Source organism: Rutilus rutilus, assembly GCF_951802725.1.
Source record: "Rutilus rutilus genome assembly, chromosome: 23".
NCBI lineage: Eukaryota > Metazoa > Chordata > Actinopteri > Cypriniformes > Leuciscidae > Rutilus > Rutilus rutilus.
This window is the reverse complement of record NC_140233.1, coordinates 14,692,698-14,705,714: the sequence shown is the minus strand read 5'-3', so window position 1 is coordinate 14,705,714 and position 13,017 is coordinate 14,692,698. Positions and strand designations below refer to the sequence as shown.

The window sequence follows — 13,017 nt, the reverse complement described above, 5'->3', positions numbered from 1 at the left end:
TGACAGCTGCCTTAAACTGCTGACTACGCAGACAGTACGCAGCGATACAACTTGCAAGGTTTTAGAACAGAAGCACAATGGCTTAAAAATGGGGCCATTATAAAGCATGAAATCCCACAGAAAAGAACTGCAAAATCAGCAACAGAATAGGATGTGTATCAGGGGAGCAGTGATGATAATTTAAAACGATGTAACCATGTAAAACAGGGATGCTACAAGAATTTGTCTGGGTTACTCACGAAGAAAGTGCTTTTCCAGTAAGGCTATCTCCAGGTGACCTTTGACCTCGTTGAGTCGGTCTGAATCGCACATTTTGTAGTCCTGGTTGAGAGCAGCAGACATGGTGAGAGTCCCTGAACCAGCCTGGAAAAAAATCAGTAAGATAAATTAATTGCAATGACAGCAATACTAGTGTTATGAAAAGCCAAATGGCCCAAAATCTCCAAACTGATCAGTGCATTATTAAAAAATGTTTTTTTGCCTGAACAACGCAGAATATGGCCACGTTACGGTCTAATAAATGAGTGTCCATTAGGAGTCCAGTAAAAGACATTTCACGGATTTGTACTCCAGCCTGCCAGAGACGTTACAGCATCGTCTTCATAGAAGTTCAGCATAACCAGGATTCAACAAATCACGGCTCTAGTCACCAACCGGACGCCAGTACGGCAGCTGTAACCATGGTGACCAGCTCATAAGCTTGCAGAGACACAGCAGCTCTCGTAGGTGAGCTTTCCAGCGCTTATCAAATTAGAAGCAGCAAATGCAATTTCTCAGAAAACGTGCTTTGACAAGGCCGACCTATACGAAAGCCCTTAATAACATCATTTTCTCAAAACGTGGTTTCCGATCAGTTCTTTTCTTGTAAAATTACATGTAAGACATCAAAGGTCAGTGCTGAACACTGAAACAAACGTCCACAGGAAAAGATACTGCAGCTTGAGTATCTTGAGATACCATCTTGACAAAGAAACTCTTGAGATTTTTTTTTAGACGAAGTATTTGGAAGTCTGGGTGTGAACGATGGAGGGAACTCTCAGCTGCAACAGGAAGAGGTCATTAATACAGAAAGAAATACAGTGAAGCAAATGGATGTTTGGGCTGAAAGTCCTTTGGGAATCCGGCTGTCTGCCTCTTCATGCAATGCAAAGGACAGGAATTAAATACAGACTGGAAGCAAGTGACGGGGAACACTTTTTTATATAACTATTATTAATAATGCTATTCTACAAGTATCTGTTCATAAATTTGTTTAATATTTAGATAAAAACATTTAGCCAACACATTTCTACATAAACCCCAGTAAAAAAAACGGTTAGCGAATAACCCGACTCCACCCACACTGCTGAGAGCGTCGCTGAGATGAATATTGTTGGGTGGAAACCTTAGATTTCTATACTCTGTAGTTCTTTTTTTTTCATAACTCATCACTATTGATCACCCTTTATGTCTATCTGCGGGTTTTTGAAAATATTTAACCAATGAAAAGTATTAAAAAGAGCTTGTGACTAAACTGGTCAGTAAAGCCTCATAACTTCACCTACCTCAATCTTAAACGAAGTGCCGCATGCAGTTTGAACAGTCTCTGCTTGTTTGTAATGCAAGGGTAAATAAAGAACTGGTTCTTTGAATAAGTACAGTGTTTACTCAGGAAACATTATATATGTAAAGACTAATGTTTTATGTATTTGAGGAGCGGAAAAGAGTGTCTCAGTCTAGCACAGTGGTTCTTAAAATAGCCTGTGCGAAGCACTTCATCTTTTATAACATGAGATTTTGGCCAAATAACAAAGAAATTTACCACTACAATAAACTTTATAAATCGTAAGTTGATGAAAACGTAATGAGATGCACATACTGCCTTAGATGCGGCCATTTTAATGACAGACAAAACACGCATGTCCAAAATTCTCTGAAATTCGCTGGTCAACAACCACTTGATTTTGATAAAATGTTAATAATATAAATGCCACATGAAAGTATCCGGCCATGTATAAAGCCACAATTGTAAAAAAAAAAAAAAGTGTTACAAGGTTTCCGTCCAACAGCGATGACATGTAAAATACATTTCCTTTCAACAACAAAAACACACAACAACAAAAAAAAAAAAAAAAAGTGAGAAAACCGAAGTGATTAAAGATAAAGAATCCATTTTTGAATAACATGCATCAATGAATCACTTAAAAAAACAGAATGGGAATAAATAAATAAAAAAACTTTTTTTTTTTGGAACGGGGGGGGCGGGGGTCGGTCTATGACTGGTGTTATGAAATCTTCTAAATAGAGGTCTTCACCATTTCAAAATGGCTTAATCACAATCTTATCGCATCTCTACATTTTTCTACAGAGACAAAACACTCAACTTTAAAAAAAGAAAATAAATCTTCAGCACTTTCTGACAGATGCACCCTTGATATTCCTACAAATGAAGGAACGTCACTTACAGGGTCTCGCTGCTCTTCTGTGTCTTTGATAGAGCTCCGCTGTTTTACTGGGACGTCGTCATTACATTCGCTATCAGATGCGTTGGGGGACTCGGCAAGGTCCAGGAACTCATCTCGCTTCGGTCCTCTGAACCTTATCTTATCCAGACGCTTTAGCATGTTCAACACAGAGATCTGTGTCTTTATCTTAACATGGCGGCTGGCAACCCTGTAGGGACAAAAGCAGCTTCTAAGTCATTGTGTTGACATGAAACCATGCAGCGATGAAGAAACGTACAATTGCACAATACTATCTTGATAAATATCATTCTCATTTAAACCAAGTTCTGGCTTTTCATATGTTTATTGCACATACTGAATATGGAAAGTACCATGATATGAATATTTACACTCATTAAGAAACATTCTTCATATTATTGTCCAAGTGAAATCCAGAAGCGGAGTGAGACAAAGCCAGCCATTCTTAGCTCAGGAATAATGTGCAACTGACAGTCATTCGCTTACACAATAATAGTCTCTCTGGACTGGGTATTGAGGTCTGTGAACTGGGACGCCTGATCTCGCTGTGAGAAATTGCTACAGTCTCAAAGAGATCAGCTGATGTGGGACTAGTGTGGCCCAGCACCCTGTTCTGTGTACAGTATGTGGGTCAGAGGTAGAGGCCCCATGATCCTCACGGCCGTTTTGGCCCATAGTGAGACCCTTGTCCAGTTTGAAGTGTGAGGAAAACCAGACATTTCAAATCTATCTAAAAGTGATAAGTAAAAGTTACTCACCTCCATGCCATGAAAAAATCTGTATGACTTCTGATTTGTAAACGAATCATAAAACAGGATTTGTGAACTGAATTGACTGATTCATTGAAAAGACTTGACTCGAAATAATCAGTTAATGTTGTATATATGGTCAGTACTGGATATTTAATTTAGGGCTGTAATCAACCAAAGAAAATCTTGGTCGACTGAAGTCCTGAAATTTTCGACTAAAAATTACGTTAGGAAAAAAAACGTTAAATTAATTAGCTGCGCACTTGGTAGCCTTGTTGTCCTCCTAAATGAATTATAATATATATATATATATATATATACACACATAGTAGGCTATTTTGCAGTATATTACATCGTTTTTGACCAAATTATTTTGCACTGAAATGAGTCTGACACACGAGTCTGTCGGCGCTGCATCACGTGCACCTGCGCAGTATCATAGCCTATGATTTCCGAAAATAGTACTAACGTTATGTTGTCAACTAGTGATATCATCACAAGAACTTTTGAGGAATATGCAACATAATTTACACAATTGTTTTTGTCATATGTAGTATAATAACTGACAGCCACTGTCATTTCAGCCGCTCGGTGTAACTTAGCTCAGCTTCGCGGCTGAGACACGACTATTAACTTTAAAAATGCTGCCACACTGCCGATGTCTTTGTTGACATGGTAGAAGAGGTCTGACTGACTATGAATTAAACGCTCTCACAATTAAATAAATAATATTCAGCAAACCTTCTAGTAGCGTATTTTCTTCAATCTGTCGCTCTTCTCCAGTGGGTTGGGCTAATCCAAAAGAAGTGAAAACGGGGGGTGTTCTGAAGACAGACTGTTACCTGTGAAACAGGGGTGCTCTGAAAACATCCCCATTAGCAATTAGTGCTTTCCACCTGATGAAATGAACACGGCAAAACTGTTGAAATGAACGCGGCAAAAAAATCTACAAATCAGAATTTTGGTCGAGCCAGAACGTATCGACCAAATAATCGACTGGGAGATTACAGCCCTAATTTAATTGTACATGCTCAATTCCACAAACTTTTAGTGAGCGTTAGATTATGATACTTTAAAACAAAAAAATAATCTTTAAAAACACAAATTGCAAACTTTTATACAATTGTGATGCCTAAATTCACTTGTAGCATCTAAAAATGTATGTTTTATTTTTGATTAATTTAGACAAAATGAGGTTGAATTTTAAAATCAAACATTTGGCCATAAAATGAAAACAATTATTGGCTTATTGGTATAGTCTAGAATTTTAACACAGGTGCAGCACTATTTTAATTTTTTTTTTTTTAAATATTTTCAGTTTTCATATTAGTTTTAGTGATTTTATTGTGATTTTGACGCATTAATTCGTTTTTTGCAAATATTTCCATTTACAGTAGCTTTAACATTTTTATATAAATAACTGTAAATTAAAATGATTATAAAACTTTAGGAAGTCAACTTAAACAAAAATTGAAACAAACAAATATTAACTACATTTAACTGAAATAAAACAAGTTGAAGTTTTAATTGAATTACAGAAAATCATTTTTAATTTTTAGTTAATAACAGCACAGTTCCTCACACAAAACTACCATATGGTCTCAGAATAAAGCATTGTAAAACCCACTTTTTTTATTTACTTTATGGGGCTTTTGCATCCTTTTCGAAGCTTGAAAGCCTCACTCACATTGATTGTAACTGTACAGAAAAAAAAGCAACCAGCACATTATTCAAAATGTTTCCTTTTGTGTTCCACTGAAGTGTTAGTCATACAGGTTTAGAACGACATGAGGGTGAGTAACTAATGACATAATATTCATTTTTGATCTTTAATCTTAATATGTTCCAATAACTACCTAATGGAAACAGGACATTCGGCTGTTAAACTCATGGAAAGAAGCAGGTCATGAACTATTGTGCTCTTCCTCAGGCAATGTCTTAAACGTCTTTGTGCATCTACAAACATTCCCTGAGAATGCTGAGGTTAAAACACTAACACAGCTTTGCAACATGTGACTGGATTATTTATACAAAAAAAACTCTCCAGGAACCAAAGGCCCAGAGTGGGGCACAAAATAACGCTATTGGTGTTCCAAACTCTGCATTCCCTGCAGTTAGTTGACCTTACAGCAAACAAAGCAGGCCTGGGAACAAAGCGATCGTATGCGTGCCTAGACACTCAAAACCTCCAACCCAGTTCTAATTTCACTTCCAGAGCTCAGACAACATGCTGTACATGATAATGATAGTACTGAGGTTTAACACCAGTCGTCTTGTTCTCAAGCAGACTGATTTTGGCTTCCTGTGAATTAGAAAGGGACTTTTTTTCTTTCTTTTTTTTACAATAAGCAGACGTTTCAAGCAGCTCTCATGAGGGAAACGGAAACATATCTGCGGATGGTATTTATCACCCATTTGTCAGATTTACAATGTTTAAACTCATTAGAACGCAGCATTTTATGAGAAATTATGACAGTGTGACAACTAATCACAGCCTCTTTCTAAAAAAGTTTTGCTTGTGAAAGAGTACTACATCAGGCCTAAAGTAAACCTTCATTTTCTCTCTTATGTTTCATAGTATAAGAAAATTATTTCTTTAAAGGAACAATTTTCCTAAAAATGACACCTGGTGCAACGTATCTTTAAAAGTCAAATTCCCTAGCTCAAATTTTATTTTTGTTAAAAACAAATCAGTTTTATGATAAACATAACAGAGATGAAAGCCAAAATAGTAAATGGCATATATGAGTATTATTATTATTCTTTTATTTTTGTTATTCACTACTCTGTAGATGGAGGTCAAAATGACAATTTTCACCTGAGAAAAGTGACCCACATTTGGTTTTTGACAATTGAAAATGGGTAATAATCAACAATTTGGACATGGAGCTGCATTGAGATCCCTATATCTATGGGTTTGAAACATAAGGCCTTAAAAATTAAGATACCAAAAGAAAAGTTTGCCAAGAACCAGAATCTAAAATCATATTCGTTAAAACGATTTATCGTTAAAAGGTTGCGATCTTGATTCAAACACCCACGTGATCTTATTCCTTAATAACAGTGATTCGCCTGTGTCTATTAAACCATTGACAAGTTCGATCACAGTGAACATTCAGATCTGCGTTGGCGCTGCCGCTGACCCAGACAGAGCAGCTGTCATGTATAGGTATGAAAAAGCATCACAAACAGTCTTTTCAACTACCCTGGTAATCCAGAGTTCTCGCGAGAGCACAAGTTGAATTTGCTCAGCGAGTTACTCTGGTGTCGAGTAATGATGCTCATTAAATATGCCCCTCGATCTGAGCTGCACCAATCACATCGGGTTATCTGATATAGGCGGGCCAGAGGCGAATTAAACAGATGACGACAGGGCTGTGACGTCGAAGTCATTAGTAAACATTGCAAGATGGCTATGGATGAATACCAGTTGTTTGAAACGGCTTTGGCCGCTACAATGAACGAGTTAGACTTGGCTTTTTATCTAAAACAGGAACAGAAGACGCCGCCGCTCGAATCGTTCCTTTGCAAGAAGGATGTTTTTGCTGTTTTGCCGACCGGATACGGTAAGAGTATAATCTACCAGTTAGCTCCGCGTATGGGGTTTATTGTTGTGATTGGTCGTAGTATTATCCAATTGCGTGCAGTGAGATTTTCAAATGCATGCTTGGTGCCGCCCCTCGAGCTGGCCGATTTTCATTAGTCGACGCCAGACCATTAATCTTTTAGATTTAGGTCTGGATTTCCAGGCTACTTTTCAACTACACAGTATCATCATTTCTGTTACAATAATTCAAATTGAGCTTATAGTTCGGATATAAACACTGATGTATGTGGTAGCAAAATACAGTAAATCACCTTTTGAAAGTAATGACGCTTCAAATAAAGATTGAATCAATTACACTGTTACACCAGTAGGTGGCGAAAAGTGACCGTTAAAGAGATTCGTTCAAAAATGCTGATTCATCCAGTAATGAAACAAGTGAAGTCTGTGGCTGTGTCCGAATCCGAAATCACTCCTATACCCTTAAATAGGGCAATTTTTGAGGGGCACTCGAATGCACTCATTCAAACCCACAATGCACTACAAAAACGAGTGCACAACCGATGTACGCTCAACAGCTAGAGAATACTCAATGCACCGCAAGGGTCATGCCAAATGAATTCCCATGTGGCAGAAGATGGCATCTGCAGCTGAATCATCCATCCATTTTCCAAACCGCTGGTCCAATGTGGGTGCAGCGTAACATCATAGTTATTAGTGCTGTCAAATCGATTAATCACAATTATTCACATCTAACAGAAACGTTTTTGTTTACGTAATATGTATATACAGTACATTATATTTACATACATGTCTGTGTGTGTATACTGTGCACATGCACACACATATATAACATAAATATAATACCATATATACACACATATATCATGTAAACAAAAACTTAGATGCGATTAATCGATTTGAAAGCACTGACCGGTATAAATTCCTTTTTAATTGACTATTAAATTGGTTAATTAAGCTATAAAGCTTTACATTTAGCTCGTTTCAACGAGCTAGTTTCCATGAAAGAGTTCAAGATAAACCTTTACACTACTACTGGAGCTGCCAGTTTGCTCAGTGACAAAAATAAGTATTTAACAGCAAACACAAACTATGCAAAAGTGGCAGGCCTTACGGCGCACTCCAAATTCACTCATTCGTTTTCATTCATCCTTCAAGTAAACTATATTAGTGAAGTAACGTAGGGAATAGTGAATGAGGGTACAGGGGGCGTTTTCAAACAAATACTAAAACATACTTACAGGTTGCGATTCATAAACCAATTGTCCTGACAAAGTGGTAACTGCTCCATCTTTCATGAAAAGCTTTTTTAATTCGTCTGCCTTAGGAAGGCCAAACAAAGGGGTTTTGGAACCGGGGTGGAAAAAACAGCATCTCTTCGACATGGCAACAAAACGGTACTTAAGCAGATGTTCTTCGTCTTCTCTAGCGCAGCTCGACTAGGCCTCGCCCCCTTTTTTGCTATTACGTGGGCAGGATTATTTAAATGAGTGACATTGTGACTTCACAAGATCAGGAAAAGGCGCGTTGTAGTCCCGAACAATTCGCGTTGTAGTCCCAACAAACGCCCATCTAAACGTTCTAAGAACCTTGCCAGAACATTAGCCAACATTTTGTGAACGTTTCCTGATAGCTGGGAATGTACAATACATGACAAAATGCGTTATAAAAGAAAACAACGTTCCATGACTGTTGTATTCCATTCAAGACGCCATTATATTGTAATTCTATATTAACACCCATTAGAATTACATCATAGGTAAACACCATGACTACCAAAACTATTTTCTCAGTACTGACGCCACTGGGCGACTCCCCTTTCACTCTCCCGACTCTGAAGATGAGTTCAGCCGTCAGGCTGCTCCTCTGTGCTCCCTTTACAGCCTCATTTACTGGCATTGTGGCCATCTCCATTCCCCCATACTCTCTCCAAACACCACCCGCCCCTATTGTCAGAACCTCCGCAGCCTATTACTGTATCTGTCAGCAATGTTTAGCGCCTTTTTACATGCTTCCTCGTTCATTGAAATCCCCTGTTAAATAATAAAAAGCATCTTGTTAACACAATGCTTGCTTTAGCCTATCCCAAGCATTCTGCATCTTCATCACCTCCCCGTGTAGTTCAAGTTGGATCTCATCAATAAAACATCGAGGGTTGACACAGTTACACCATCAATAGATTGCCGACTAATGCCTTGACCTAAAAAGCCTTTCGTCACTATGGAACATCTTATAGATCGATGCCGTGTATAGAATGGCGGCTTTCGTGTGCGTGCACAAAATTTTAAATCGTTTTCTTACCTCGTCTTGACTGTAAGGGGTGGTTGTCACATTAAGCCATATAATATATTAATTAAGAGCGTGAAATAGACATATGTCCAGAAAGCGTGCTGCGCTGCACAAAACTACAAACAATGTGGCACATTCGCTCGCGAGTCGCGCGCGCTGTAATGAGTTTGAGGTTTCGAATTCGAACGTAACAATGTAACAAAAGCTTCATCAGTCCGACACATTGTAGCACGCGCCCCGCCCGCAGAGGGATTAAAAACCAGAAAGGGGTTAGAAAGTTTCTTACCCACCTTGCACGGAATCCGTAATTAAGTTTCATTAACAGGAAGGCATGAATATTCGAGCTTCGCCCCGCTCCGTCGCCACCTGCTACCAGCTCGATCAGAAATCCTGCGTAAAATGCCCAAGCAGACACATTGATCTACCAATGCGACTCCATTATCTGTCAGTTGTTATTTTCAGCGTTATTGCGGATTAGAATCGCATGCGAACTGCAAATCATCATTTGTGGTATCTTTCAATCTGTTGTTGATATCCAGCAAGACTCACTTCACACCAGGAAATTTCGTCAATGACAGCGACAGAAGCTCTTAAAGGGGCCGATAATTGACAGTCGCCTCTTGTCAGGCAATAATAATTCTTTTTCGTGAATTAAGTTAGCGTTCTTAAATTAGAACTGTATTTAAAATATTTTAAATAAGGCAACAACAGAGGGACTTCTGTGTCTCAACAAGTGAGGTGGACATTAATCCCATAACTCTTGTCAATCCATGCTTATGCGTCATATAGGCATACGAGGGTGAAAACAAACGCGATGGTGTATAGGTTTTCTGTATTTTTATTAAGTGGACTTGTTTTGACTTGAATATAAGTCTAGACAGATATGTAACAGGTCTTGTTTGACTCGTTTTGGGGGTTTGTACTACAGTTCAATTTAGCCTTTATCGCTGGATGATTGTGTGTCCACTAGGTGGCGCTCAACGACAGTTCATTGTGTTTACATTTGAACAGTAGAACTTTGTCGCAAAAAACACAGTATCACACATTACATTTTCTTTACATATTGCATATTTTATATATACCTTATTTTAGCCTTCATCACACAATACTATCAAAACTATCAAACGGTACAATGAGAATCATCGTTTTTTGTTTTGTTTTTTGGAGGTGTTACATTGGTAAACAGTAAAATGTAAATATTACAATATTTTTTAGAACAAGAACTTTTCAAATACATTTCGAAATGTAATTTATTCCTGATTTTCAGCATCATTACTCCAGTCTTCAATGTCACATGATCCTTTAGAAATCTTGAAAGTTTAAAAAGTTGTGCTGCTTAATATTTTTGTGAAAACCACGATACATTTTTTAGGATTCTTTGATAAATAGAACGTTCAAACAAACAATTTATTTTAAATAGTAAAGACATTTATGACGTTACAAAAGATTTATGTCACTTTTGATCAATTTAATGCATCTTTGCTGAATAAAAGTAATAATTTCTTTAAAAAAAAATACTGACCCCCAAATTTTTAACTGTAGTGGAGATTGAAGGAAATGTCATAATAGCAGAAATAAAATAAAAACGTTTTACTTAAAGTTTTTAAATTCATTTATTTACAATATTAAAATGTATTATCAGTGCGAATAGTACAAATATAAATACCTTATTTTACATGCTGGAATCTAATGTCTACGAGCTTTGACAAGTAATGGAGGTATTTCATGGATACACATTTAATGTGATGATAATGTTTGTTCAGTTAAGGACAACCGATCAATAAATGCTTCTAAACTATTACAGATTACATAGTTACTGACCTGACATCACTTTCACATAGATTGAAATTTAACATGAGTTAAAAAAAATAAAAATAATAATAGTCCCTGAATTTCTCCATCTATATATTATTTACATAAGAGGTTTGGCAGAGATTATAGATGACAGGCACTTTAGGAATCCTTTGATTCTCTGTTGGTAATTTAGATGCAGAGCAAACATAATAAAATACTGTTTTTCTATGTACAGCACTGGCAGAGACATTAAGACATGCTGAACATAAGCTGTAAAATACTGTCAGAGGTAATCAGTGTAAAAACACAACTGCCCATTGAACCCAATACAGAGATCCGATGACAGACAATGTGTATGATGGACATTTTCATACTAATAATTCATAAGAAACTGGGGGGGGAGAAAACCTCAACAAATTTACAAATTAAGCTACAACTGCTAGTTCTTAAAAATGCACAATATATATATAAAAAAACAATATAAACATTCAAAACAGTGCTGTAAAAATACCACAGTAAACAAGTCAACCATAAATATCCAGTATTGGCATCGCAATGAAACCCTATTGTACAATTTTACAAACAACCCTATTACACATCTAAAATACAAAATGTAACTATAAACATTACTTACACACCATAAGTCATCTGTTTATGACTGATGAATTCTGGAATAAACTGTACAAATGCTTATTAATATCAAAGTCTTTATTTTAGTAGCTCCAGATCAACTTTATCCATTTCGACGAAAACCTTCTGTCCCCATCCAGCAGAACTTGGGCAACGTAGTGCTTTGGAATGCTGGGATACAAAGCGCCCAGACTCCATTTGTATTAATCGAACCTTTAGAAAATACTAAAAACAACTTCAGAGCATGTCCATGTTGTGCTCTAATACTAGTAGGGAGAAAGTCACTGATTCTTCAAAACCCTTCCAGTTCATTCAACGTCCTTCACGGTGAAGACTCAGATTGAAGTTTCATTGCTGCCACTAACAAGAGAAACACAGAGTGGCGTTACATTCAGAACGTGACCAAATAAATTCCAATGATCAGCATTTGACATCCAACTCACTCGGAATGGAAGTCTTGGTCCGCCAGGGAGACGTGGCTGGTGCCGAGCTCCACAGCGATCCCGTTCAGCGCAGGCTGGCGAGGTAATGGAGGTGGCTTGATGACGATGCTGTTGGCCTCGGTTCCTGAGCGAACGCCCTCGTTTGACCCCACCGATGGAGTCTTACGGGGGATCTGGGGTGGGTTGTAGTCGCTGAGCTTCTCCCTCAAGCGGTTCTTCATGTTCTTGTCCGTCAGTGGGGGTGGATATGTGATCTTGTTCTTTAAAATGCCTAATAAAAGTGAAGCAATAATATAATATAATATAATATAATATAATATAATAATTACGTTGCCTATTATCTATTAAATATTATTTAAATATTATCAAATATATAAAATACAATCTTCTGTAAGCATGAAGAAAATTGATTGTTTTTTTACATTTAAAGTACTAAAATGGTTTAATTCTCTTGTTTTAAATGAAAAATATAAATAAATATAAAATATATATATACATGTGTTGTCGCTCACCTCTTCTGGGTAGCTGGTTGCTGTTTGGCTGACTGGGTGGACTCTCACTTTGAGACACATCTCCATTTTGGTTTAGTTTATTCCCTTGATGAAGTTCCACATTCACTTTAGTTTCCACCCGCAGTTTCTCAGTTCCCCTCGTATCCTCACTTTCGCTGGCTGTGGGCGGCTCCACGGGCCAATACTGCTTCCCATGACCAGACACAGCATCAACTGCAGAACAACATGGGTACAGTTATCTAACATCCACATTTAAAAATGAATTTGAGATATTTTATGTCAGGAATGAATATCTTCTGGTGACTGACAACTATATATCTAAATCTTTTTAGTGTTTGCTTGAATAAACCATGTAAAAGAGCAGGTCAGAGGTCAGAGAAGAGGTCGCAGGCACCTTTAGGAGTGCTGTGGATGGGCGTTCTCTCGTTATTCCATTTGGTCTTGGAGTGCCTGGCCTCATCCTCACTGTCCGAGGAGTGGGAGGAAGCGTAGGAGCTGCTGTGGTCATCCAATGAGAGCTCACTGTCCGAATCTGAGTCTGTATAGAAACAACAGAAGAATTAGCCTCTGATC

At 37.6% G+C, this 13,017-nt stretch overlaps 2 protein-coding genes across 7 annotated transcripts in view; both read right to left on the bottom strand.

Annotated features, from left to right (window-relative positions):
• The window catches only part of gramd4b (GRAM domain containing 4b), a 28,071-nt gene extending 18,262 nt beyond the window's left edge, over positions 1 to 9,809 (bottom strand). For 3 of the 6 annotated variants that reach the window (XM_084397451.1, XM_084397453.1, XM_084397455.1), the window contains exons 1-4: positions 9,615 to 9,809; positions 9,356 to 9,455; positions 2,445 to 2,652; positions 240 to 363 (exon numbers count right to left, since the gene is read on the bottom strand). In XM_084397451.1, the coding sequence (XP_084253577.1) occupies positions 240 to 363; positions 2,445 to 2,652; positions 9,356 to 9,384 (361 nt within the window). In that variant the 5' untranslated portion in view covers positions 9,385 to 9,455; positions 9,615 to 9,809. Of the gene's footprint in view, positions 1 to 239; positions 364 to 2,444; positions 2,653 to 9,355 lie in introns of all 6 variants that reach the window. The other 3 variants (XM_084397450.1, XM_084397454.1, XM_084397452.1) reach the window with 2 other exon arrangements.
• Positions 9,810 to 10,712: 903 nt separating this feature from the next.
• celsr1b (cadherin EGF LAG seven-pass G-type receptor 1b) overlaps positions 10,713 to 13,017 on the bottom strand; it is a 44,480-nt gene continuing 42,175 nt past the window's right edge. Inside the window, exons 32-35 of the mRNA XM_084396999.1 lie at positions 12,839 to 12,982; positions 12,445 to 12,657; positions 11,933 to 12,203; positions 10,713 to 11,849 (exon numbers count right to left, since the gene is read on the bottom strand). Coding sequence (XP_084253125.1) covers positions 11,825 to 11,849; positions 11,933 to 12,203; positions 12,445 to 12,657; positions 12,839 to 12,982 — 653 coding nt within the window. The 3' untranslated portion in view covers positions 10,713 to 11,824. The remainder of the gene's footprint in view (positions 11,850 to 11,932; positions 12,204 to 12,444; positions 12,658 to 12,838; positions 12,983 to 13,017) is intronic.